This window comes from Seriola aureovittata, chromosome 21, assembly GCF_021018895.1.
Source record: "Seriola aureovittata isolate HTS-2021-v1 ecotype China chromosome 21, ASM2101889v1, whole genome shotgun sequence".
Taxonomy (NCBI): domain Eukaryota; kingdom Metazoa; phylum Chordata; class Actinopteri; order Carangiformes; family Carangidae; genus Seriola; species Seriola aureovittata.
Window position 1 is genome coordinate 16,012,002 of NC_079384.1, and position 26,275 is coordinate 16,038,276.

The following is a 26,275-nucleotide window of genomic DNA, read 5'->3' on the forward strand; positions in this document are numbered from 1 at the left end:
ACTGAGGTACATACAGAAAGACTGAGCTGCATAGTTTAATTTGTATTACTCTATGTATGGCCTGAAATCTGCAGGTAATGTGCAACTTGATCTGAGATTAAAGAAAATGTATGAAGATTGTGAAAAAATTGAATTGAATGAATACAATTGCAGCCTGTTTAAAGTTTAAATGAAGTTTCTCAAATACTTCTTCCACCACTATGAGTCACTTGTGATATACTATATACGTCTGTTCATGAATAATCTCAGTTGAAACAAAATATGAAGAATTAAAAATATCTGACCTCCATCAACTTCATCTGAATTTCTCCCATTTGTACAGCACATTACTTGCTTATAGACACATTTTCATGAGCTTTTGGACAAGAATAAACACACAGCGCTTCCTTTTTTACAAAGTTATTTTATTATTGAATAACTTGTGCACCGTCAACAATGTTCAGCATAAATATGCCATCTATTTCTATTTACAAGACATAAATCTCTTCTATTATCCACTTTTCTGATACATTCATCATTCTGACTTTACTGCCAACTGCCAAAAAGATGTATTACTTATTTATATTTCTATGTTGTCATTATACAGTTTCTTCATGTACAGCATGATTGAAAAATTGTGTTTTACAACTCAGTGGAAAATAACCTATAGTTTGCGCAAGGATTCTAGGTCACCATCTATTTCACAGCAAGATATTGGTATTAATATTTCTTTTTTTTATACATTTCTATATTACAATAAACAAATCCATGGGTAAAAATGAAACTGAAAACAAAAAATGCAATATTAGAATACAAACTGAGTTATAGCAATATGTGATATACTTTAACTTCAAATCCAAAATAACATTTAAAAGTCATTAAACTTTCTAAAATAAAGATGGAAGCAATTGTTGATCATTTTTAAAGAGAGAATTAATGCATCCGTCTGGGTTTGACTTGGGTTGTATTATAACTGCGATTTAGACAAACTGAAACAAAAAAAAAATAAAACAAAAATAAAAATAAACAATTAAAATCTCCAGAAAGTGACTTGTGAGATTAAGACAGCTAGAATCTCGGAGCGAGAGCAAACTGACACAGTCCTTCTTCCAGCCAAGAAACAAGCTCAATAGCTCTGAGACGGGAAACCAAACCACACCTGTCTACACCTGTGCGGCTTAATTTCCAATCCTACAATACTGTCAAAGATAGTTCTAAGAGTGTGAGCCTCCTATGGAGTAAATCTGGACAAAACAATGGTTAAACATGCTTCAAATATTCTCAGCAAACACTATTTGAAGAGTCCTCTATAAAGTTTCAAATGGTTGAACTTCAAATATTCTGAGCAAAGAAAACTTGAAAAGCCCTTCAACTTATCTTACAAGAAGAGTTTCATTTTCAGGTGTTGCACCGAAGCTGTTTATGTGCATGCAAAAGGTAAATCTAGCACTTCAAATAACTTGAGCACATTTAGACATTTGCCCAGGTCTGCACCGGAGGCTTGTGACTGCTTTAGCTGGAGCGGAAGATGCGCTCATATTCATTGAGAATGAACTCAACTATCTGGTTCTGAAACACCATGTGCATCGCGATGTTGGCCGACTCCATCTCTGGCCGAAGCAGCGTCGGGCCGAACACAATTGCCACGTTCTGCACAGTCATGCGATTGTCCTCCCCGAACTGAATGACCCTGTGAGAAGAAATAAAATAACAACATGAGGAGTCATCGTTTTCATGTTATTGTTTTTTTTTTTTCTATTGGCGAGACTCGAGAAAACAATGACGTATACCTGCGTAAATGCCCAAAAAGAAGTTTCATGGTCTCGTGATGTGGAGTAGGAAGTGTTCTGACCAGTTCACACATGTGATGCAGTTTTGTGTTATAATCAGGAATTCCTAGAAAAACAGGACAAAAAGTTATTAATCAGTTATAAATATATTCTCATCTACCATCCAACACCTGCATCATTCACACTAAACACACGTTTAGATATTTGCTGTAGTTTGACCAAATAACAACAAAGACTTTAGATTCATGGCTTTGAACATCTGCTTACTGATGGCTGAGATGAAGCCATTAAAGTAGCTGAATGGGAAAAGCGGCTCAGCGAGCTCTCGGAAAAACAACTTCAGCGCTCCGGTGATGACATGGACGTCCTCCCACTGGCCGTCCTCGAGGTCCAGTTCCTCTGTTTTAACACAACAGGTGCAGTCACCATTAAAACACAGCAGGGGGCGCCGCCGCTGTCTGCGCTGAGATACTGCAGTGAATCCTTTCATGCACTATGAAACATCCACTTTCTTTGTATCCTTCAGTTTAAATACGTGTGAAGTGGTGAAGTGATGGCATTTTACCATGATCGGCCTTGAAGCGTAGTTTCTGAATGACAGCGAGGTTCCCACTCACTCTATAGAGTCCATCAATGTCTAAGCCTGGAAATCAACACGTCATATGGCACCAGTGAGTTAACTGCTTCACTACAGCAAAGTGACTTCAGTGTAATTTTGACTTTGATGTAGACAAGGTGGATTACCTCTCTTTTCTACAGCACTGATACATCTCTCCACAAAACTAGGGACTGTGGTCTTCTCCTGTGCACACAGTGAGCCCAGGTGGCAACCAAACACATTCTCTGAAAGGAATAAGAACATTATTAGTATTATTAATGCTGTAGTAGTGGTTCTAGTAGCAGTATTATCATCCCATCGAAGATATGCATATTGAAAATATTAATACTCCTCCTCATTAAAAGAAGAAACTAAACAAATGAGGTAAAATGGCTATTAACAAACCACAATTTCAACTTTAGTACATGTAAGTATAGACTGTTTATCAAACATCAATTATTATAAAAAAGTATGGATTACATCGTCAGATTTCAGCACCTATATAAACAGAAATATAATATATAGCACATGTAATATATTCGGTATGAAATAAGAACAAAATGAATAAATATACAGAAATAGAGTGTAATGACTATCAGAAGATGAAAAATATACACAATGAGCTAAATGTACAGTACATCAGAGTCATAGTGATAAGATTAAACAGAACGTGTTTGCTGTCGTCAGTGCATCAGTTACTTTTTCCAAGGCTAAAATAGCTTCACCAACTTTACATAAATATTTAAACCAGCCTGTTGCTGCCAGGGGAATTTAAACGTATAAAATGGAAAATTAACTGCATAACATTATCACAGTTTTGAGTTAAATTAATGGTTAGCAACCCCCCCCCCCCCCCCGGAATTTGTCTTATGAGCAACAACACTCTTTTATCACATGGACCTTTTATTTTATTCTGTATTTTGTTTGTAGTATCAACACATCATATCAGTATCTTGAAATGTCTTATTATCTCAACTTATCTTTATGTTTTATGTTTTCTGTGCTGCTTCACTGCCAAAAGAATTCATTCAACACAGTACAAAACCGCTTGTGTTTACATGCTTGTAATCACAAACATTAGTGTTCAGGGTAGAAGTGACAAACTGCTGTCACTCATTTTCTTTTTACTTCTATTCATATAAAAAGAAGCGGAAAGAACTACAGTACAACACATCTGTGTGTGAAAGTACCTCGGATGTAGCCTTTCTCCTTGACGGACTGCAGCGTCGGGCGTTTCATGAGGAACTTCATCAGCTTGGTTCGAACCCTCTTCTGGTCTGCGTCTCCTGCAGAGCTGGATGAGGGTGTGATAGTCGGCCTAGAGGCTACAGAGAGCGGTGTTAGACGGTGTTTAAAACGGGTGTAACTGTAGCTCTCAATGGGCCTAATATATCTAGGTCTAAATGATTACATCAATCATTCCACAATTAAATCACACGTGGTTTTTCTCTCACAGTGAAGGATAAAAATGGAATTTGTTGAACTTACATCTTCGCTTGTCTATGCCACCTGCAGACCTGTCATCTCGCTCTGTATTGGGAATCTTCTCATACAAATCCCCATCCTCCTCCTCTGAGTGATGGTCCTGGTACTCCTGATAAACAGACTGAGACATTATTAAGAAACCCGAACTGAACAGAATTTAATCACTTTTATGTGTCAGAGTGAAAAGGTTTATCACATAGTTCAGGCAATCAAATGTTTTAAACTGAATTTAGCAACCTGAGTCATACTAAACTACTTACCAAGTATTTTTATTTTTCTGTAATGCGGTTCTTTAAGTGTTTTTTTTTTTTTCTTAAAAGAGCACAATCTCCCAGTGTATTAAGAACACAGAGATTGTGAATTATTTTCAAAGCAAATTAACTTATTTATAGATTTTTTTTTATTAAATGAATAAAGTTTAATTTGATTTGAGTGCAGTAACTTTCTTTATTCTTTCTTGTTTTTAGATACGGACTCCTTTTATCCTCTAATTCTTTTGAAAGAATAGTATTACATTTCTTATATACAGATTCAGATAAGAGATAAGATAAGTTTTATACCACTCGCATGTCGGTCTTAAATATGAGGCTACTGCCAGCAGGGGGAAACAAAACTAAACTAAACCAAAATAAACAAACACATATAGCATATATCTATATATAATAGATATAGCAGTTAATTAGTAAGCTAAATATTGAACAGCCATATATGAGAGTGGTATAATCATCCTATTGAACTCTCAGCAAGAAAGTGTTCTTCCCCAAAATGTCAAAGTTCAACTACAGACAGAAATAACTTGTAACGCTTAAGTTCTTTTTGCAGTGTAATGCTGATGATTTTCAATCATCAACTACAGCGAATAGAAGCACTTACCAGTTGTCGTATGGTGTCCATTAAGACTTTGTGCCAGTCGTTGATGATGCTTTCTGTGTCGTACTGTATCAGAAACTCCACACCGTTCTTGCCTTTTAACTGAGGGAGGAGGATCAGACATTAAAGAGGAGACTTCATCATACTTGTCTTATATCCTAAAGGGCCTCTTACTACGAGCGATGAGACCCAATATGAGTTGTCAATCTGATGACAGCTGGAGTGTTGCTTGATCACCGTCAATAAAATTACATTTTTTAGCCATGCTAGCAGTGTAGCTCTCTTGTGATGTCTTGACGACTATTGAATGGATTGCTGTGAAATTTGCTCCTGACATTCATGTTCTTCTCAGGGTGACTTGTAATAACTTTAGAGGTCCCATTACTTTTCATTTAGCGCCATTATTTCTTCCACTACAGTCACAGTTAGATAAGTCACAGCCTATCTGCTTTTAGTAATTGAACTCCCAACTGTTGATTTAAAGGTCCCATATTGTATAAAGGTAGATTTTCATGTCTGTTTTTAGTAGTAGTATCAAAGTAACAAAGTGCTCAGTCCACAGAGAAATGCACACAGCCTGTATTCAGAACCTGAGCCTTAAAACAAGCCGTCAGGACTTCTGTAACTTTGTGATGTCACAACAAAGCAGCCATGCCCCAGGCCCAGCAGACCTTGACCCATCATCCAACCTTGCAGGATTTGGTCTCTCTGAGTGTTTACCTGAGATCTGCTATGTTTTTATTGGATCACTCAGGAAACAGTCAGCCAATCAGAAGAGAGGAGGCTCTGAGCCTCTCACCGACCTGTTGTTACTAGAGCTTCAGGGAGAAGCCTGAGAGAGGAGATGTAAAACTACATTGAGATGATTTTTGGTTCTTAAAACTACAAATATATCTTCTTCTGGATCAACACTTCAAATAAAACAATGTAAAAGTGTAAAATATGGGATCTCTAAAATTGAACATAAATGTATGAGATCATGTTTTAGTGGAGAAGCTGTTATTTGCTCAAGACAAATACATCCATCAAGAGGCTCACTCTGCGTTATGTCAACAAACGAACACACCTCTAAAACATTCTTTTTGCTGGATTTGTCCTTTGAGGCCCAGCCAATCGTCGCACCTCGCAGGTCCACCGCAACCTCTGGAACAATCTGATTGGTCTTGTTCTGTGAGAGAGCAAAAAAAACAAAACAAAAAACAAACAAACAGCTGTTTACCAAACTGACGGCACGGCATTCCGGGAGACGAGCTAGCGGCGTTAAACACAAGCTGCCACTGTCACTGTCAGCTCATGACCTGAGGGTTTGTCTGCGCTGTCACCGCTAAAGGTGCCACAACAGCCTGCATTATGCTGTTTAGTGCTACATTTCCTTTATTAGGAATATGAAACATGATACTAAAGTGTAGCTTATATGAAAAAAAAAAGTTTCACATGATGTATTGAAACTTCAAGATGGAAAAAAAGATAAAGAAAAGTCAGTGAGTAACTTCTCACCGGGTCACAACCCTCTCAGAAATGTACAGAATGCAGCAAGAGCGGCAGCATTCAGGTGTCAGGGTTTCTTGATGAACATGATGAACACTTCTATTCTCCATTATTTAACAAGTGCGGTTCCTACCGAGGCCCCCGTCGCTGCCGACTTCGGGTCTTTGTGGAACGTCAGCACTCCTCCGTGGAGAACCGTCCATGTCTGGGCCCAGTTTTTCCTGAAACGGGGGAAACAATTATGTGACTAACACAGAACAAAGCCATGGAGAGCTACGGGAGGGGGAGATGGCACATGACTCCAAACACACCCGAAATCAGAAACCCGAAACATGAGAATGTCATACGTTTGAAAAAAAAAAAGAAAAAAAAGAAGAGAAGGGCAGTTTTGATTTACCTTACTTTCTTGCCGTTCTCAGACACTTTTGTTTTGTTGAGGATTCCAGCTTTCTCCAAGTTCTGCACCTGAAAATGCAAAAAATGCAAAAAACAACAACAACATTTTAACTCTGTGTTGATTATATGTAATTGTTAAGCTGATGTGTAAAGTCAAAGTATGTGATGATATGAGGGACACACAATTCTGGTGACAATGCTGAAACTCAATGAAGCCATGCATGCAGTGGCTTTCACATCCAAACTTCTCAATTACAGTGTGAACAATGATGAATTCCTCACAGCGGGGACTTTCCCAAGAGACAAACTTCGATTATGTGGTGGTGAATTGTGATAAAAAAAAAAAAAAAAGTTGTAGTTTCAGCAACACTACACACATATCAACAAAAATGTAGTCTCGTCTGTTTGGTGCGTTTTTTTAGCCACAGATTTAGTGAGTTTACTTCAGTGGGTATATCCGGCGGCAGGACGGTGTGTGTGTGGGATTGAGTCAAAAGAAACTACTGTGTGTGTGTGTGTGTGTGTGTGTGTGTGTGTGTGTGTGCGTGTGTGTGTGTGTGTGTCCGCGCTCCTGCTAAGGAAGGAACATGTCACCCAGTGCATCAGTGTGACTCACTGATGTGTTTTTAATAGTTTTTGGAAACAGTGGATCTCTACGGCACAGAGGAATATGACGCATCAGACTTTGGATAAACAGACAATACGTGTTAGTCGGATCAATTCATTGAGGATTTCGGTCTTTTCACGGGAATCTGGATTTCTGGACTCACACTTATCCTTTAATGTTTTCACCTTAATTCCATCATTGACTGTATTAAAAGACCTATTGCTGAATTTAGCCCATTAAAGCTGTGGAGAAGCACTATTCTGCTAAGAGGTAGACAATTTTTCAGGTCCGTCTTAAAACAAAACTCAGGTGCCCGTGTGCACATTGAGGTTTTTCCTGCTGCAGTCATTCCTCCCCTTCATACTGGCCTTTAAAAGATTCCAGCTCTAATGCCATGCCAGTGTAAATCATGAGGATAAAAAAAAGAGAACTGTTTCTGCTTTTATCTGAAGCTAATGAGGCTTCAGCAGTTTGAGTTTGTAAAATCAAGCGAGCATCTTCCAAAGTTAAAGTATTTTTAGAACAGGATTCCCTATTATTAATATTCTCATATTCTCCTTCCTCTAAAGTCTGAGGAAACACAGAGAGAGAATTTCAGGATAAAAAAAAAAAAAAAAAAAGACTTGCTTGTCGCTGCAGGGGAAATACATCACTATATGAAAGATGATTTAAATGGTCACAGTATTTGATGCTGGGGAATGAAACACATCTGTTGAACAACAAACAGCCCTTGAGTGATCAGTCACACCTTTTGCCCCATCATAGATAGACGCTGCTATCTATGGATCAAGCTCAGGTGAACACTCAGCTAACAACCCACGTTATAGCGCAGCCACCTCGAGGTCAGATAATAAGGGTTTCTCCAGGCTCTAAACCCAAAAGCCTTAAGAGAGAGATACAGAACATCATTAATGGCTAACTGACGGTACATTTCTTCTTTCTTTTTTTTTTTTCAGCTTCAAGCAGATGTGAGCGCACGACACACCACTCCACTCACGTTATGCTGCGTCTCTGGAGAGTTTCCTGTGCTGGAGCTGTCGCTGCTGTAGTCGGACGTGTTCCTCCTGTGAGTCGGGAAGAACCTCTGAACAAGAGGAGAGGAACAGTAGAGGTGAGATTTTAGGGTTTATAATAATTCAGAAAACATGAGACCCGGACATCTAAAATATAACTTAGATTACAGCCATAAGTGAGATAGATATTAGATATTAGATAGATATTAGATAGCTCTTAATACAGTGGTAAAAGGTAAAAAAGAACAGTTGGGTAAACCTTTTTTAAATAATATAATAATAAAAATATATATAAAATATAGTAATTTATGGATATCTAATTTTTTTTCTGTATTTAATTTCATTCATATTTTTCACTTGATTGTGTTTTTAGTGTGTGATTGTACGAACAAAGACAAAAAATAAATATACTGGTTCAAATAAAATAATAGTTGCACCACAGTTTTTGTCATCACTACCATTCTTCACATGTATAATACACAAAAATAATGGAAAAAAGTATGTAGACACCTCTGTTTGGTTCTCAATGCTAGTTGCTTCCAACTTTGTGACTATGTTAACATGCACTAATCCAGGTCAATAAAGGTCCCAGTCCCCCAGGGAGGTAGAACTTGTCCTGGCCACAACCACATCCAGATAAACTGGATCACCAAACTGAGCCAGGCTTCATCGCCCAACATCAGTGCTGGTCCTCCTCACTAATGCTCTTGTGGATGAATGGGAGCAGGTCCCTGCAGCCAGGCTCCAAAACCAGGTGGAAAACCTTTCCCCAATAAGTTTTGGAATAAGATGTTCATTTTTAAAAAAGGTGTCCACATACGTTTGGCCACATACGTTAATTCAACCTTAAATAGGGATAAATGATTAAAGACACGCCGACAAGTGTTATTAAGGGACCAGATCACGTTTGTGTTAAATGTGGGAGGAGTAATAAAAACCAGCCTTGGCGGTAAATGTTGCCACTGCTGTGCCTTCATGCAAGGTATTGAACGTCTGCTGAGAGCTGAGTTGCTTAGCAGGAGCAAGTACAGGTGTTTGTCTACAAATGCAGCCCTTCCTGTTCATCCCTCTGCTGCTCTGTCCTCAAGCTGTTGCTGTAAATAAAAGTGCACTGCAGGTAATTTGCCTTGCTAAATAAGGGTTAAAAAACCTGGGAGTGTCCATTGCTAAACAGGGACTAACCCTCACTGCTTTTGCCTGACTTTCTGCTTAAGCCGGCTGACACACCCTGGATTTGTGATACAGCATGTACATGTAGATGCATGTCTGAGAGTGTGTGTGTGTGTGTGTGTGTGTGTGTGTGTTGTGTGTGTGTGTGTGTGTGTGTGTGTGTACCCCATCATCCTGGGCTGAGCTGAGCTGAACAGGTCCCATGGTGTGTCTCCAGTTTTTAATGATTGACACGTTTTCCGCCTCAACACCATTCTCCACCCTGGACTGACCGAGAGCTACAGGGGCCTGGAGGGACCACAACACAGTTTAGTTTCATTTAAATACCAAACTTTGAAACCTGGAGAGATGACAAGACAAATTCAAACAAATCTGTTTTTATCTTAAACCAGACGAGGGTCATTTTCAAAATCTTGTCCCCCCTCACTTCTACAGTGTCATGTTGAATTTCTTACTGCCCGGCCACCACAGTCCAGAAATGAGGAATAAGTGGTGTGTTTAGTATCGCCTCTCAGGCTGCATACAGGCTGCCTTTTATTTACTCATTGATAAAGTTGTTTGGGATGTATGCAGCCTGAAAGGAATACCTGCACACACCTCTCACGTACCGCCAATGTCATTTTTTTGGTCATAGTTTTAGTTACAATTAATATTCTCCTAAAAATATGCTAAAATTGAACATGAGCCATTCAAAATATCTATATCTACTTGCCTGAATGATATATATTGCCATCTACTTTATATCATGAACAAAGTGGAAACTATTTTTCATTGGCCCCAAGGCAAGAATGTGATCAATAATCACAATCTAAATTGACATTGATGTCTGAAAACAATAAATCCATGAAACAAAAAGGGAGGGAAAATCCCAACTCTGATAAACAGCTGTTGTAGTTACATAACCACAGAAAAAGGATCGTTACCTCGGGCAGGTTCCACTGAGACTTGGAGCCGTCTCTCAGGTAGTAGTAGGTCTGCCCTCGATCATCCATAGACTTGATCCACTGTTACATAAGTTTCTCGGTTAAAAATAATTCAATGAAAATGAAAATATTTTTGCTGCTTTGAGAGGAAAATGACTTAAAAAAAACCCTATAATTTACAACATGATAAGCTCCTCTCCTATACAACACATTAACATGATGTGAACAGGCACAGCACGGACACGGGGTGAGGTGTGTGGCATGAAGGAAGAGTTGCGCGGTACTTCTTGCATCATGGTTTATTGATGCCACTGTTGTTAAACAAACCGGTACTACTGCGAGGGGTTTTAAATGACTCTGCACTCTAAAGTCTGAAGTCAGTCGAAAACAAAGTCCTCGTCCAATTGTCGAGCAGCTTCTGAAAGCACATGATGAGATAAGAAAACATGCAGGATATGAGCTTTTTACTCTAGTTCTCTTTTTTTTTTCTTTCTTCTAGCCACACCAGCAGCTCGGCTCGACGGAGGGCAGAGTCGGTCTGCTGCGGCGTCCGTTGGTCCACCACTTTCACCACAAGTGTAATGTCAGATAAGATATTAAGATATAAAAGATATTCATGGTCCCCAAAAATGATGATCTCGTAAGTGCCACCTTGAGGTCGACATTCGTCAGTCCGTCGCTCTTAGTGTGTACTACCGTGAATGACAGCAGGTTTTTTTTTTTTTTTTGCTTGTGAGCGTCGTTGTTCAGAAGGGCTGTAAATTTGCCCTTTTTGGATGGGATGGGATGACACCTTGTACAAACTAGTTTCTTTTTTTTTTAAGTATATTTTTTGGGCTTTTTTTTATGCCTTTATTTGATAGTACAGTAGAGAGACAGGGAATGGGGAGGCAGAGAATGACATGCAGCAAAGGCCATCCGATGCGGGATTCGAACCAGGGCCAACAGCAGCGAGGACTGTAGCCTCTACAAATGGGCGCCTGCTTAGACCACGACGCCACACAACGTCCCGTACGAACTAGTTTCAAGCATACCCTGGCCTTAAGACTAAAGAGAACCCCTCACCTCTGATTCTGTGACTGACATCAAAACTATTACAAATTTGGTATGGATTCCTCCATATCCCTATACGTCCTCTATATGTACCTGGTCTGGAGAGTGTTCACTGGTGAACACCCAGGTCCCGTTTGGTTCCACGGTGAGGTTCCAACCGGCTGGGGTGCTGCGGTCCAGGTTGGCCCTGGGGATGATGGTCCGGCTCACGTGGCTGAGGGTGTACTCTTTAGGGAGGGTTGGAGGCCCCGTGGCAAGGAGCTCCTCGTAGGACTCTGGTTGATCAGCAGCTGGGTAATCCCCCGAGGGGTAGTCCTCCTCAGGTAGGGGAGGCTGGGGGATGTACACATGGTGGAAACGCATGTCAAGACACACACACACACTCACACACACACACACACACACTCACAAACTTGAAAATACAGTGAGAATATATAGCAACTCAATGGTTTTTTTTTTGGAGTCCTGAAGATGGATAACTCTCCTGCATTTCATAGAAAAAACTAAAATTAGATTTTTATAAAATGAACAGATAGGCAAACTTCTTCTTTCCTATCTTGTTAAAGGAATAGTGTGACAGTTTGGGAACTACACTTAATTAAATTCCGAGTGTAAAAACTACAATTTGTGATTGTACAGAAATAACTCTTAATGAGAAAGTGAATACGCGCATTTTCCAAAAATGTTGAACTATATCTTTAATCGTCTTTGGGGAGTCCTGACCCTCAGATCGGGAACAGTTGAAGTAATTAACCGACAGAGACACTGAAGCTGAAAAAAATGTTGCTTCATCTCACATAATAATGTCAGTTGAATCATTTCCTTCTGTGGCCCCGATACAGAGCTCAAGGACTTTGCCGTGACTTTGATAAATAAGTCACAGCATTTCCATGGCCTCAAAGTATTATTCTGTCTTGGCCCATTAATGTTCAAGCTGAGGAAAAAAAAAAAAAAAAAAAAGAGTCATTATGGGGGAGAAAGAGGTCACTTGTTGCATGTGTTGTGAAGAAAAACAGCAGAGAACCAAGTGAGGAAATGCAGTATATGTGTGCGTTATGCAATATATGGACGTGCAGTGAGACGTTTTTCTTCAGTCTTTTTTAGTTAATTCAAAATGAGGACAGATGTCTGGTTTCTTTTAAAGTTAGGGACACTACTGGGGATATCCTGCACTTGTGCTGTTAGCTTTCCTAATGAAAATGAGTCCTGTCTGCTGTGGTGGTGCAGGAGGATTTAATTCCATTAAAAGCAGACTGTATTTACAGCTTTCCCCTGGGTGAAGCTAAAACAGGAGACAGAGGGAGGGTAAGTAGAGCAGCCAGGCCGTCCTTACCGGCCCGTCCTCGTGAAACCTGTGCACGCTCATAGGCTCCATGAGAGGGGGATACGGGCTCAGCTGCTCCGGAGGCTCCCAGGACGTCTCCCCAGACATTGCGTTGTAGAAGTAGGGCCGGCCGCTGGTCTCATCCACCAACTGCTCCCAGTCTGAGGTCCACGCAGGGGGGGAGGCGGTGGACAGAGAGAGGGCAGGCGACTGAGGAGGTGAGGGAGAGCGGGGCTCCTCTGCAGAGAAAGGCTCAGGGTCCGTGGGGGAGTCAAGGAAGGGATTGTCCCAGGTGGTGCGCCCTGTCGCAGGGTGGTAGTAGTACTCCTGTCCACTTTCCTGGTCAGTGTGCACCTCCCATCCCTCTGGGTCAAGGTAGGAAGGAGAGTAGGACAAAGGAGCCGAGGGGGGAGACTCAGAGATGCTCTGGCGAAGCTGTGCTACATTGACGTACACGGCTGACCTGGGACTTTCATTCTCCACCTGTAGAAAGGCCAAAAAAAAAACCAAAAAAAAGAAAAACTCAGGTGCTTTTAAAGAGCAAGAACGAAAGCTTACATACAAACACTGTGTGTGCTTTTATAAAAGACACTTTTCTGCATGATAAAACAAGCTTTCAGATGACACTCTGGTCACTTTCTGGTTGATGACAACAGCACTTCATAAGATAAATTCAAAGTACCAGCCTCCAGCCCACTGCTCTTACTATAGCTCCATATAAGTCTGCCTTCTGCAGCTTAGAGCTCAGGAAGTAAAAAAAAAAGAAAAAAAACAGACCACAGAGGTGTTCCTGCCACAATAATGATCATTACCTTATTCTAGCCTCATTTCTTGTGTTCTAAAACACACCCACAGATAAGAGTTTAAAGCTCTCATCGTGTCAAAGTTTGTCCTTCCAGACTAAGACATGCCAGCTTCTCCAGCATGCGGAGGAATCCTCTACTACCAGTCAAATAATCAGTGAAAACGCTTTTGGTTTTTCCTCAATGCTCAAACACATTTTTCAGTTTCTGCCTTTCAGAGAGACGCTGGTGAAACCTCCACGTGACTTTACTTTTATGAACACAGCTCCACATGATTCGACAGGAACATGACATGCAAATAGACTCAATCATCACAACTAATTTGTTTAAACAACGCCAATGAGAGTGGAACTTGTGCGTGTGAAGGAAGGCTGCCTCTGAAACCCCAGCACTCCTGAAACTGTGATGCAACAAAGCAAGTGTCACGGTTGCACCTGAAATTACCCCTGCCAGATTAAAAAAAAAAAAAAAAAAACACTGTGATCTTTCTTTCGGTTTCCCTCCTCTCACCTGGCTCCCCTTCCTGACCGTGAGAACCCCGGGATCTGTTGACCTGGAGCGACTCAACTCTGTCATGATGGCACAAACACAAAAGAGAGGCTGCTGTCTCTTTCAGGCTTCACTCTGACTGCGTCTCGTCTCGTAGCTAGCCACATGGTCTATATTTAACAGGAGCTGAGATCTGCGTGTCTGTGCTGCATCTGCTCATCAATGTGATCAATGTGCAGAGGTACAAGAGAGAAACATGTCAGGGGGGCGACTGTTTGCTGTTGATGTGCTTATACTTTGAGTATTTCAACTTTATGCTACTTTAAATTCAGAGTTTATTATTCTACTCTTTACTACGCTACATTTTTTTTGACAGTTGAAGCTACCCGTCACTATTAGAAGAGTTTTCACTGCAGTGGCTGCGGCTCAGGAGGTCGAGCAGGTCATTCACTCCCCGGACGGACGGCGGTTTGATTCCCAGCTCCTCCAGTCTGCATGTCAAAGTGTCCTTGGGCAAGATACTGAACCCCTGAATGTGTCATCAGTGTGTGTGGCTGAATGTGGCTTGTACTGTATTGCACTTTGAGTGGTCAAGAAGACTAGAAAAGTGCAATCCATTTACCTCCTCACAGTGCCATTTTAGCCTGTAACTGAGCGCGTGAAGTCATATTTTCTTTTTGAAAAGTGTAACGTCTGCCAGAGCAGCGAGAACGTCCCCGCTGTCTTCAATGCAAACCCTTGGGTCACATGTTTTCCTAAAACAAAGTGAAGCATCCTGCCTTTTTTTTTTTCTTGTTTCAGTTTCCTTTCTGGAGAATCTTGAATTAAATTCAATTTAAAATACATTATTCTTACTGTACTAACAGATTTCTTTTTCACTTGTTTTGGTAAAATGTGTTTTTTAAGACATAATTATATATTGTAATGTCTTCATTTAACATTTAAGCTGCCCTGCAATAACATCTGCTCCAGCTCAACCATCTACAACAGTAAAATGCTACTTAGCATATAGCAACACTATAATATATACAGTATAATTTAACAGCATCAATGGAGTCGTTTTCTGCAAGTATATAAAGCTGATAATGTTCTATCACTTAAAGCTTGTAAATGCAGCATGTTTACTTGTAATGGAGAATTTTTACATTCTGTTACTGCTGCTACTACTGCTTATTGCTTAAATAAAAAGGATCTGAACACTTTCTCCAGCGCTGCCAACAGGCCGAGGAGCTCAGGAGACGTCACTAAAACCAGTTAACATGAAAAAAAATTCAAATACAGCAAAGTGAGGACAATATGTTTTTTATTTTATCTATTTCTTTGAGCGTTTTTTATCCGTGTTTACGATGTTATCACTTTGCCGACTTTGCTTCATTATTGATCTCGAAGTCACCATGAGGCAATCAATAAGGACAACCAGACAAGTGACCCCGAAACAGGATTGATTCCAAACAAAAACACACACACACACACACACACAAACCACGGGACCACGAGAAATAGGCACAGAGGAAATGAAAGAGCTGCTTCATTGATATCTGAAATAGCTACGCTGGAATGCCCCCATCCTCTGGAACAAACCACCCGAACCCAACCACACGCAGTGAAAGGAAAACTGCATGAGCTGTAAAAACATATCAACAAACACCGTGCGGCAATGGTGTGATAGACTGTCATCACTTTGAAGGGAATATCAGTGCGTACCCGCATGCAAATATGTCAAGTACATTTCCTCAAGTACTGTACTCCAGTATAATTTGTGTGCAACTTCATGTGAAGGATTTTTTCCCCTTTCTCTAGTCCTTTAGTTTGTTTCCATTGTTTCCACAGGTCACTTACTAGCAATCCCTAAAAACAATAGTCCATGTCTGTCTCTAGGAAAGCTACGATGGACAGAGTCCAGCTGGCCCAGTCCCCACTGGCAGTAGCCATGGCAACCAAGGTCGTAGCACAGACCCTACGCTACAGACCTGTCCACTCCACTACTTTTGCTCTACCACATTTATCTGACAGCTGCTACTTTACATAGAAAATGTGAAAACGTTTGTGGCCTCACACAAAAAGACGTCTACTGTATGAGTCGTTACAAGTTCCTCCTAAAAAAAAAACAACTTTATTTTTCTTCGTTCCTACCTCCGCAATCATGTTACGACCTCTCAGATTCATCCCCTGACTGTGTGAGGGGCCCGGCCCCCTAGGTTTGGAAACTACTGAACATCATATTGATGCATCAGAAAACAATCTAATAATTTTATTTATATCCATTTACAATTTTTCTGCAGGATTTGTTTTTATAGATTTTGACGAGTTTGGACTTCCTCCTCTGTAAAGGAGTATTTCTAAACTAACATAGTGGAGGATCTGAAAACTTTGACTCTTGTTAGTATCTTTGCAGTGTGTAAGCGAAACACCATCAGGCCCTAATGACAGAAAACATGTCTGCTGTCTTCCTTAAAAAAAAAAAAAAACAATCAACACAAAATTATGGAAGAAAAAAGACGTTTTGTTTATTTCCAGATGAAAGGCGCCGTTTTTAAAATGTCTGTACTTTGAAGCTGCTTCACTCTGTGTACCCGTATGACGTTCCACATCACAATGCCAGTTCTCTGCTGCGGTTGTTTTGCTACAAAGACCTGCCGGGGTCCACAACAAGTGACTGAAATGCTCATCGACAACAAATGAAACTGTTATTCACACCTAAACACATATGAGGGTTTTTTTTTGAACATCCAAACTAAAAAAAAAAGGTAAAAACATCAAAACTAGAAAGGCAGCAACAGCTGTGAGCGCCGTCCGATCACTGGCACTTTACGCAGTACAGGAAGAGAGACAAGTGCAGAGGTGACATGTTTACGCAAAGCAGGAAGCGAGACCGTCATCAAAACATATAAACATGTAAAGTGTGCCGATCACACGGACTGAAATTTTTTACAATGTGGAAATAAAAGCGGCTTTGATGCCAGTGGGATGACCTACCTGAGGAACCACCGGCAGAGTCAAGCCCCGCTGGGCCCGGTGACTTGACCAAACCCTGGAGTACATGTCCACCATGTTTATATTGTTCTATTTAGAGGAGCCATAAATCCACATGTACAAACTGACACCGAACTCCACACCAGCGACCCGAAAGCGTGCGACCACGTTCAATCAGCTTGTGATGGGAGACAGACAGAGAGAGAGAGAGAGAGAGGGAGAGAGAGAGAGAGAGAGAGAGAGAGAGAGAGAGAGAGAGAGAGAGGCGTCGGCACACTCGTGAAACACACCCTCCAGCGCACATCCTCCTCTTGCTGCAGCTGTGACAGTTGCAGCCCAGATAGAAAGGAGAACTATGAACTCTGTTACAATAGCAGCAGCAGGAAGGGACTGTGCGAGGACTGGGTGAGGTGTGTGTGTGTGTGTGTGTGTGTGTGTGTGTGTGTGTGTGTGTTTGTGTGAGCCTATGCGTGAATTCCATTGCGCAGGATAGGGGGGTAGAGGGCAACTGTCTGCTTGTGCTAAGAGCCAAAAGCAGAAAGAGACAATGAAAACAAGACAGAGAACGGGCTTAGATGAAGGGAGCAGCATAAACTATGCAGGTCACTTCAACCTACTTCCTGCCTGTGGGCCTATATGATAAAAAAAAAAAAAAAGGAAACGATAGCAATGGAAACAAAGCTCTTGGAGAGCATGTGCCTTTTAGTTTAGGGATAAAGTCGAAAAAGGAAAAGAAAACACGTCACAGAAAATGAAAGCAACTACACACTCATGTGCAGCCGCTTCTCTAAAGTGTACAGTATTCAACCTCCTTCCAGCAAGTCAATAAGCCAACAATTGGGGAACAAAAGGGGAAGCAATAATTTCCCACAATGACATGGGAGAGCTCTGATGAGACGCTGTGTTGTTAAAACTGCACTTCACCGAGGGTAAAGGCTTGAAACAGGAAGTCCAATTGTTCAATCAATACTTCCTTCTACATGGGGGACAACATGCTGCAGACGGCGGGGCGGAGCGTGTTGTGGCTCTTTCAGTCAAGGTTTTTGGGGTTAGGGTTGATCTCAAATTAGGTTTGAGGCGGGGTGTTTACACCGCTGCAGTCATGCGTGTGTGTATCAAGGCTGTAGTGAATCAATGCTTCCTGGAGCCCCCCCCCTCCTCCCATAGGTTTGCTAATCAAAAAACCTTGACATGTACACACTGCTGAATATGTTTACATCTGACTCTGGTGACATCTTTCAAGTTTTGTCTACAGAGAGAAACTGTTTGTGTTTGGGATTTGTTTTACTCCGAAGATGCAAAATAACCATTTCCAGAAAGTGCATTTAAACATGTTTTCTGGAGCACGACACGGACTGAAAATCCTGCAGGGCAGAAGCAGACAACTCTCAAATACAGCCCTCAGCAATGCATGAAGCAGCAATCTGCTTGATTACTTAACCACATTAGCACTCATCCAATCAGACAATGGAGTTCCAAATTGGGGCCCAAATCACGCCACAAAGCACACAGTTGAGCTATTGAATCAACGTGGCTCCACCCCCCCCCACCCACCCCCCCACCCCCCCTCTTACATCACACTCTTCATGGCCCAGAATCCAGGGTAACTCTGCTCAAAGTAGAGCCCTTCAGCTTATCGCGTTCTTCTCTTTGCTACTCCCGGCCAGGTCTGTGCGCCAACGAGCAACATCTGCAGACATGTCTTGCTCGTGACAGGTTTCTCCCACTCTTACTCTGTGGGTGAAGTGTTTTCAGTGTAGGAGGGGAAATATTTAAGCGCCAGTTTCTGCAATCCTCTCCGAGGAAACTAGAAATGAGCCGGCGAAAATGGAAACCTCGCCCCTTTGCAGAGATGACACCTTGACATTTAGCGCCAGGTGCAAGTAAATATCAACACGCAGCATGCAAACAAAGTGAAAACAGGCTGCTGAATGTGACTGTGGAAAACATTTTCTCTCTCCGGGAACCTTCTGCTCTGCACTAATAAACAGCAGCAGAACACCACTGCATTCAAGGTGAGGATCACTGAAATCTAGCACGTCATTCGAGCCTCACAAAAACATGTTGCACATAGTAATGACACAAAGGACATTCCTGTCCGTGTGACTCATGCAACTCTTCACAAAGACCAGCTGAGGCCTCCTGCAGATTATCTATACATTACTGTGTGGATCAACAATCCAAGGTGTCTGAAATTGCCCCAATTTGACCTCTCATGTGCTACATTCGAGTTACAGAGTGAACTTCTGATTGTCTGAAAAATAAACGCCAAGCAATCCGAGCAAGACCAAAAAAAACAATAAAGTTGTTTAACACCATTTGTGGCTATAACCAGACTCCTCAAAGACTCTTCTTACTACCTGCAAGAAAAAATATTCATGATTTGCATGATTACAGAAGTTTTAACCAGATTCCAAAGTTGCACTTCTTGTTTCTAGTCTAAACAAAGATGGCAGCTGATAATGACAGACGATTTAAATAGTTATTATGAGTTATATTGATGTATATCTGTTTTTCTCTATTTTCATTCAAAATAACAGTTGTTTTACAAATGAGCAAGGACATGTGTAATTCCTGGTTACCTGGATTGGGAAAACCAGTTGCAACTGGGATAAAGATCAGAAAAAGAGTCTGGAAATACTTTCAAAACAGACATATGTGTGGTCAAACTATCAGGAGTTTTCACCACCGGGTATTTATGTTTCAGCTGCTTCGCTCTGTGACTTGAATGTAAAGGTAATACATGAGAGGTGCAAACAGAGGCTAGGCTCGTCTAACCCTCTCCTCTCTACTGTCACACATTGCAGGTACATGCAGAACACACCACCAAACCTGTGTGACACACTGGCTGCTTGTAAAACCTTAAACCGACACGGAAAGCACTAACTCACTCTGCTTAAATGGCGAAATACGTCTCTGTTCTTCGTCAAAACAGTTCACACAATAAAGGTTAAAAGCGAGTCGGGAACAACCAAGAAGCTGAAGCTACATGCACCTGTTCTTCTTGGGCGAACACATGTTCTGTCAGGCAGGCGTCTGACCAGACACTCGCACTACCTGTTGGAGCGGTTTCTTGGCATTTGATTTTGCCTGCTCAACAGAGCAGCAGGAATTACAGCAGGTGAGGTGCTCACGGTAAAGCTGCGATTCATCCGGGTTTTTCTCAAACACGATTGAATGGAAGGAACGGGATCATCTGTTCAGTTTAAAATGCTAAAAATAAAACAAACATCACAGTCAGGGCTGCGGATTCAACTTTTCTTTTACGTCTTTTACTACAAAGATCAATGGGACATTGGACCCCATGTGGCAATTATCTTGACTTTGAGTGATAAAGATACATCAGACAAGTCATGCTCAATATTCATCATGAACCTTTAGAGAGGCTCTTCCAAAGAGCAGCACACTACAAACACACTGGTGCCACAAAGAGCTACAAAATAAGCACGACTATGAGAGGAATATTGCCTTAAAACAAAACAGGCATGAATATGTATTCAACTTTGCCTTTCTGCAAGATGTAAAGTTAAAATTAACCAAACTTTGAATTCCCAATCCCAACTGGATTTGTCATCCACTTACCAAACTTAATATCCCATGAGAGACAAAAAGAACAGCCTCCATAGACCCTTGATATAAAGTGACCTACATTTTGGGCTAATTGCGAGTTCTGCACATTACATATGAACGAACACACACACACACACACACACACACACACACACACACACACACACACACACACACACACACAAAATCCAACTGTATGGCAGGGCTGGCACTAAAAGCTCCAAAGCCCCTCTTGTTGAGAGTCAGGCCAGTGCCCCCAACTCCCACCTCCCACCACATGATCACCATGGAGATGGCCCTCCATTGTGGGGTAAGAATTAATGCACTTGAGGGGTCCTGGCACGTCTGCAGTCCTGTAACAAGTGTGGGGTCTCATTCACGCTTCCACAGGAGGAGAAATTGAAACACACAGATTATAATCAGCAAATGTAAGTGAATCCAGTTACACCCAAGCAGCAAACTGTGCTGGTGATGCCCTCACTATCACTGGGTAAACTGGGAAAGGCTGCAGCCATTACAGTGCCACTCACAGTTGGTTTAAAACTGAACAGAAACCTCATCAAACACCTTTTTCCACAACAACCTGCCTGCTGCTGGCTGACGTCACTCCTCTAACCTTGCAACAGGTGCGTTACACTTACCTGAAACAAAAAGTAGTTGTTTGTATGTTTTTTGGTTTTTTTTGTCGTTAATATTCAACAAACTACATCCAGAAGGGAAAGGAGGCGACGCGAGGAGTGTATTCGGATATGTTTCATCGTTTCCCAGCGGTGCGGTTCGCCACGACTCCCGGGATCGTCCGCGGTGCCGGGGAAACCAGGTAGCAGCAGCTGGAGGTTTGGGAGTGGCCGACAGCTTTCGGATTAACTCCTTCCTTCCTTCAGAGGGAAGCCACCCAGCCGACACAACCTGTTTGTAACCTGTTCTGTTCTGTTCTGTTCAGGAGTGAGCACAGCTTTCTATAACCCCCCCCCCCCCCCCCCTTTTTAAAAGTTGACAACAGAGTCGCACACATGCACCACAATCCTCCAGCAGCTCTTCCCGGAGCAGTTCACCGAGTTATTAATCCAGAGCGAAGATCAATACTGGAAGCTATACTTTACACAGCAGGTCAACGCGACTCCACGCCCGCTGAAAACTTTCGCTGAGCAAAACTGGGATTGAATCAGCTGCTTTTTTTTTTTTTTTCCTTTTTTTCTCTCTTTCTCTGAGGTATTCAAGAAACACCTCTTTTCGTCTATTGAAATGGCTTGAAGGGGACCCGGCCATTCATATGCTGATGAGCTGGCACAGTTACTGTGAACCAGACCAGTGCGGTATTCCAAGTCAGGACCCTCACTGCAGAAAGTGTCAAAATCAACAAGTGATTGACTCTTTGTAAATCTCATCCAAATCAGACGGTTAATTTACTCAGTGATGGACAGTAACTTAGTAGATTTACCTTAGTACTGGACTTATAAAGGGAAACTCCATACATTTTACACATCTAAGTCTTTTTAGGGGTCCTGGAGATTAAAACAAAGTTGTATGAAGTTTTTTTTTTTGTGTGGATCCAGAGGGATTTCGTCATCTCTCCAATAAAACCAGTGGTGGAAATCAAGCATAATTATGGATTATTACAGTTAAGAGTTAAATATTTTACTTTTCATTACACTTCAACAGCTATAATTGTTCATTTTCAGTGAAGATTTACACAGAAAACCCATGATAAGTTTATAAAATGGTGAATATGGTTTATGGTTTATAAAGGATTAAACTACCAAATAAATAGATTAACTATAATATATGAAGTATCTTAAAGTAGTTAAAATTAGCTTCACTACAACATTAAAATAGAGTTTACAAGTTATTAATTATGCCCATCTGATAATATAATAAATTATATAGTAATATAACACTGTTGGGGGTAATTCTGTTGTCTAATGGGTATTTGTGATACATTATGTGCATTTTATTATTTGATAATATTTCTGTACTTTTACTTTAAGTCTGAATTTTCCACTAATTTTTAAAATTCACTATTTTCGACACTTTCTGAACTTCAGCAGATTGACACATGTAAATAATAAGATGAAAGTTACATCAGAGCAGGAAGTGAAGTCACTGAGGCGTTATACTGTATTACAGTAAGTTTAGGTGGGCACAGATTTTAACTGCAGCACTGCACACATCAACATAAGGCAGCGAGGACTTGTTAACCCCTTAAAATGAAGCTACTGGAAACCCACTGTCACACAATGTGAGAAAATAGAGGCCTGAAGAGATAAAACTGTCCAGTGTTATAGTAAAAATGCTCAGAACGGAGCAAGATCTGAAAAAAGTCCAATTATTCTATGTAGCAGAACATGTTTTATATTCTTTCTTGTCCTGTTAGATGTATCTTGTGACCCTCAGTAAGGTGTTTACAGGTGTATTTATACAGGAGCCAGTGGAGATCCCCTCACTACACACAGCTGATATAATCATGTGACACTGTGCAACACTTCTGATTCAGGTACAGTATGTCCTTTTAAATGCAAACAAGTAATATGTGTGTATTTTATATTTGTGATTTAGATTAATTAGTAGAGTTCTTCACTCTTCTAAAAAAAAAAAAGACCTTTTCTGCTGATTAGAAACAAAAAGCCACATTAAAGCTGCTTTCATTTCACTTTAAGACAGTAAAACACAGGGCTGCAAACACATGGCAGCTGACCTCTACGACTTTACATGATGAAACTGCGCCCTCTCCTGGCTGTGAAATCACAATGCCACATTTTTGATCTCGTGATACAGAATGATGAATGAAAACAGTAACACAGGGGCGGGGCAGGGCGAAATATGCAATGAAGCACATTTAGTAACCAATTCAAATACATGGAGGTAACTGTGACATTTTGTCGGACACCGGAAGAAGTGGCTAAAATGGGTCCAATACACTCACATGAATGGAGAAACTGTGGCACACACACATTTGGCAACCATACCCACACATTTTGGTCATGCCCCAAACATTTCAGGAAGTGGTGTTTGAGTATTCCACCAAAATTTCACCATACCGGAAGTAATTGACGGTAAAAAAACAAAAAAACAAACAAAAACAAAACCTCTTTTACAAATATTGCAAACTGCAGTAATTAAATGCATCACGCTTATATGGGTAAAACCTGACCACACCTAAATTTACTTGTAATGCAGTCAGTAATATTGCATGACATCCTTACCTGTTGAATGGGAAGTGCATCTGTAGAAGGAGTGGCCTCTGCAGTTTGATTCAAACTCCGCTGCTGCTGTGACGCTGATGTGTCGTTTGAAGCAACCGGATCAGACAGCTTAGAAAATGTTTCAACTTCTGGGAGGTGTAGCTCTGGGATGGTGTCATATATGGGGGAACTAGGGGGTGTAGGGAAGGTCATGTCCTCATCATCCACAAAAAACTGTGGTTGTTCTACTTTGTCATCCTGCAGCGAGATTTTTGGCTTTTGTTGTCCTTTCCCAACCTTCACCACAAGCTGAGGTTTTGCGTACACTTGCAGGTTGTCAGTTTCCACAGGTGCTGAGGTAAATGAAAAGCTTCCTGCTGGATTGTGCGTCTCTGTGTGATCTGTATGTGTAGGCGCGAAACTGCTGGTGGACTGTTCTCCCTTCTGAGTCTCACATAGCTTCACATCTGGCAGGTTCTGGCAGGAACCAAAAGTAGAGAGCCGGTGTGCGTCTCTTGGAGCATCCTGAGACGTCGCTTTACACGGTGTTACACCTACAGTACCCACCGGCTTACTGTTAGTCACACGCCCAGTTGACTCCAGCTCATTAGCACCAGGAGAGTCTCCAGTATGTGATGGCAGCTCCTTCACATACTGCGCAGGGATATAAAAGGGCCTGGTGTGCTGGTCTTTGCGGACGTGCCACCAGTGGTCGTTGGTCTTGGAGACCAGGATGTAGCTTTCATTAGGCTTGATGGACACGAGGTGACCGTCCTTCGCCGTGTACTCAAACTCGTACTGCACTGACACGAGCTCCATGCTCCACGGTGGCCTCTGCGTTATTGTGCAAACATCATGGAGCTGCAAATAGAGGAAACGTGAAGGTGTTGTGGCTTTCACCAAATAGCTGTTACAAATGTCAGAGTTCATTAGCACACACTTTCACATCTGTAGAAAGATGTCAAGATGATGCACCTTGGCCCTTTAAGGTTTGTTAGTGTCATGGATGGATTATGAGACAACATACCACCCTTCTTATATAGGAGCACACAGCAGAGACACAGAGTTTTGTGTCTCTTTGTTGTTGTTCTGTGTCTTTTCTAGTCACTTTGTGTCCTTTGTTGTGGTTTTAGTTACATTTTGTGTCTCTTTGCTGTCATTTGGTGACATTGTATGTCTTTTAGTTGTAATTTTGCATCTCTCTGGTGTCTTCCTGTGTCTTTGTAGTTGTTTCTTGCAGTGGTTCTCAGACTTTTTCACATCAAGGACCCTTAATCTGATGCAAATTAGATCACAGACCCCCATTTGATAAGATTTTGTCCCAGGGTGCGCCATCTAACAAGATTTTTGCTTTTAGATGTTTTATTACAGAAAGTTTTTGAAACTCACGACCAAAATAGTCTCACATTCTGTCATTGTGTTACATATGGATGGAATTATAATGGAAATAAATTATTCAGCTTTTTGCTGAGGACTACCTGAAACCCCTTCAAGGACCCCTGGGGGTTCACGGACCCCACTCTGAGAAGCACAAGTTTAGTGTCTATATGTATCATTTTGTCTTTGTAGACATTTCGTGTCCATTTGTAGCAGTTTTGCATAATTTTCTGTGTTTGTGTTGTTGCTGTTTTGTGTCTCTCAATTGTTCAATTGACTTTCCAACAAGAAATGTGAACAGTGACAGCCTGGGTCAGTGCGACCCGGCCGGCTTGTCGGGTAATTAATCCATCTAAGGTAAGAGGTTGACCTTATTGAGAGAATGCTCATTTATAGGAAAGGTTGGTAGTTGAATATGAACAAAAGGGTGGCAGATGTTAAAAAAAACAAAAAAACTATTTCTGTGCACAGGAATAGACAGGAAGTTGCTTCCATTTGCTGCAAAGCAACTTTAACATAAACTTACCAACCACTAGTGCAGCAGACTGAAAATTACTCAGCCACAAAACAGGAAGCCTGCACCAACCTTAACTCATCGTCAGAGTCCCACGTCACTTTGTAATCTCAGTTTGCCTTATCAGGTTGTGTTTAAGTTATGAAGCATTCAAAGTATTTACAGCTGTTTGTTGTCTCATAAAGCACATTTATGTATATGATAATCACACAACAGGATGTTGTGGTTAGCAGCTATTTCAAATCCAAAGAGTACAATTCTGTGTTTTTGTTGTAGCCATTTTGTTAAATTTTAACATTTACATTTTATTTTTAACAGGTGTGATTGAATGTTTATTGTATAATCCATCAAAAAAGCGAAAAAGAACAAAATGAAAAATAATACATAATAAAACCATAATCTTGTTGAATTTGAGTTAAACTTGAATATCAATAAACTAAAGTGCAAGTCAGGACAACTCATCTGAATACACTTTTAAAACAGACTAAGCAACAACAATAAGAATCACATCCTTAAATTTCACATCCTGAGGCTTCAGTGTGGAGTAATAATTTTTCTACTTGCCTGATTGTGTTTCCCAAAATCGTCCCGTAATTGGCCGTCCCTCAAACAGAGCTGAAGCAGTTGTGTTATGTAGAGAGCCGGAGTCGCACGGCTCAGACTGCTGCCTG

General features: G+C 41.2%; 1 protein-coding gene across 2 annotated transcripts; it reads right to left on the reverse strand.

Moving 5' to 3' along the window:
• Nucleotides 1–383: 383 nt before the first annotated feature.
• Nucleotides 384–26,275, reverse strand: arhgap27 (Rho GTPase activating protein 27). Of its 2 annotated transcripts, none has more exons than XM_056366249.1 (18): nt 26,169–26,275; nt 23,735–24,574; nt 12,706–13,179; nt 11,466–11,705; nt 10,320–10,400; nt 9,562–9,684; nt 8,211–8,297; nt 6,608–6,675; nt 6,344–6,431; nt 5,789–5,890; nt 4,726–4,824; nt 3,856–3,973; nt 3,558–3,692; nt 2,514–2,612; nt 2,335–2,412; nt 2,037–2,168; nt 1,770–1,875; nt 384–1,669 (listed from the first exon to the last, which is right to left on the reverse strand). In XM_056366249.1, the coding sequence occupies exons 2-18, from the start codon at nt 24,530–24,532 to the stop codon at nt 1,492–1,494; spliced, it is 3,006 nt and encodes a 1,001-aa protein (XP_056222224.1). In that variant the 5' UTR covers nt 24,533–24,574; nt 26,169–26,275; the 3' UTR covers nt 384–1,491. The 2 variants fall into 2 exon arrangements, with proteins under 2 accessions (XP_056222224.1, XP_056222225.1); XM_056366250.1 differs by having other exon boundaries at nt 3,856–3,961; nt 26,169–26,274.

Coding starts and splice junctions, on each gene's coding strand:
- arhgap27 (XM_056366249.1), bottom strand. CDS start 24,532: ATGGAGCTCGTGTCAGTGCAGTACGAGTTTGAGTACACGGCGAAGGAC. Junction 2,613..3,557: donor GGAGAAAGGCTACATCCGAG/GTACTTTCACAC, acceptor TATTCCTTTCAG/AGAATGTGTTTGGTTGCCAC. Junction 2,413..2,513: donor CAGTGCTGTAGAAAAGAGAG/GTAATCCACCTT, acceptor GTTGATTTCCAG/GCTTAGACATTGATGGACTC.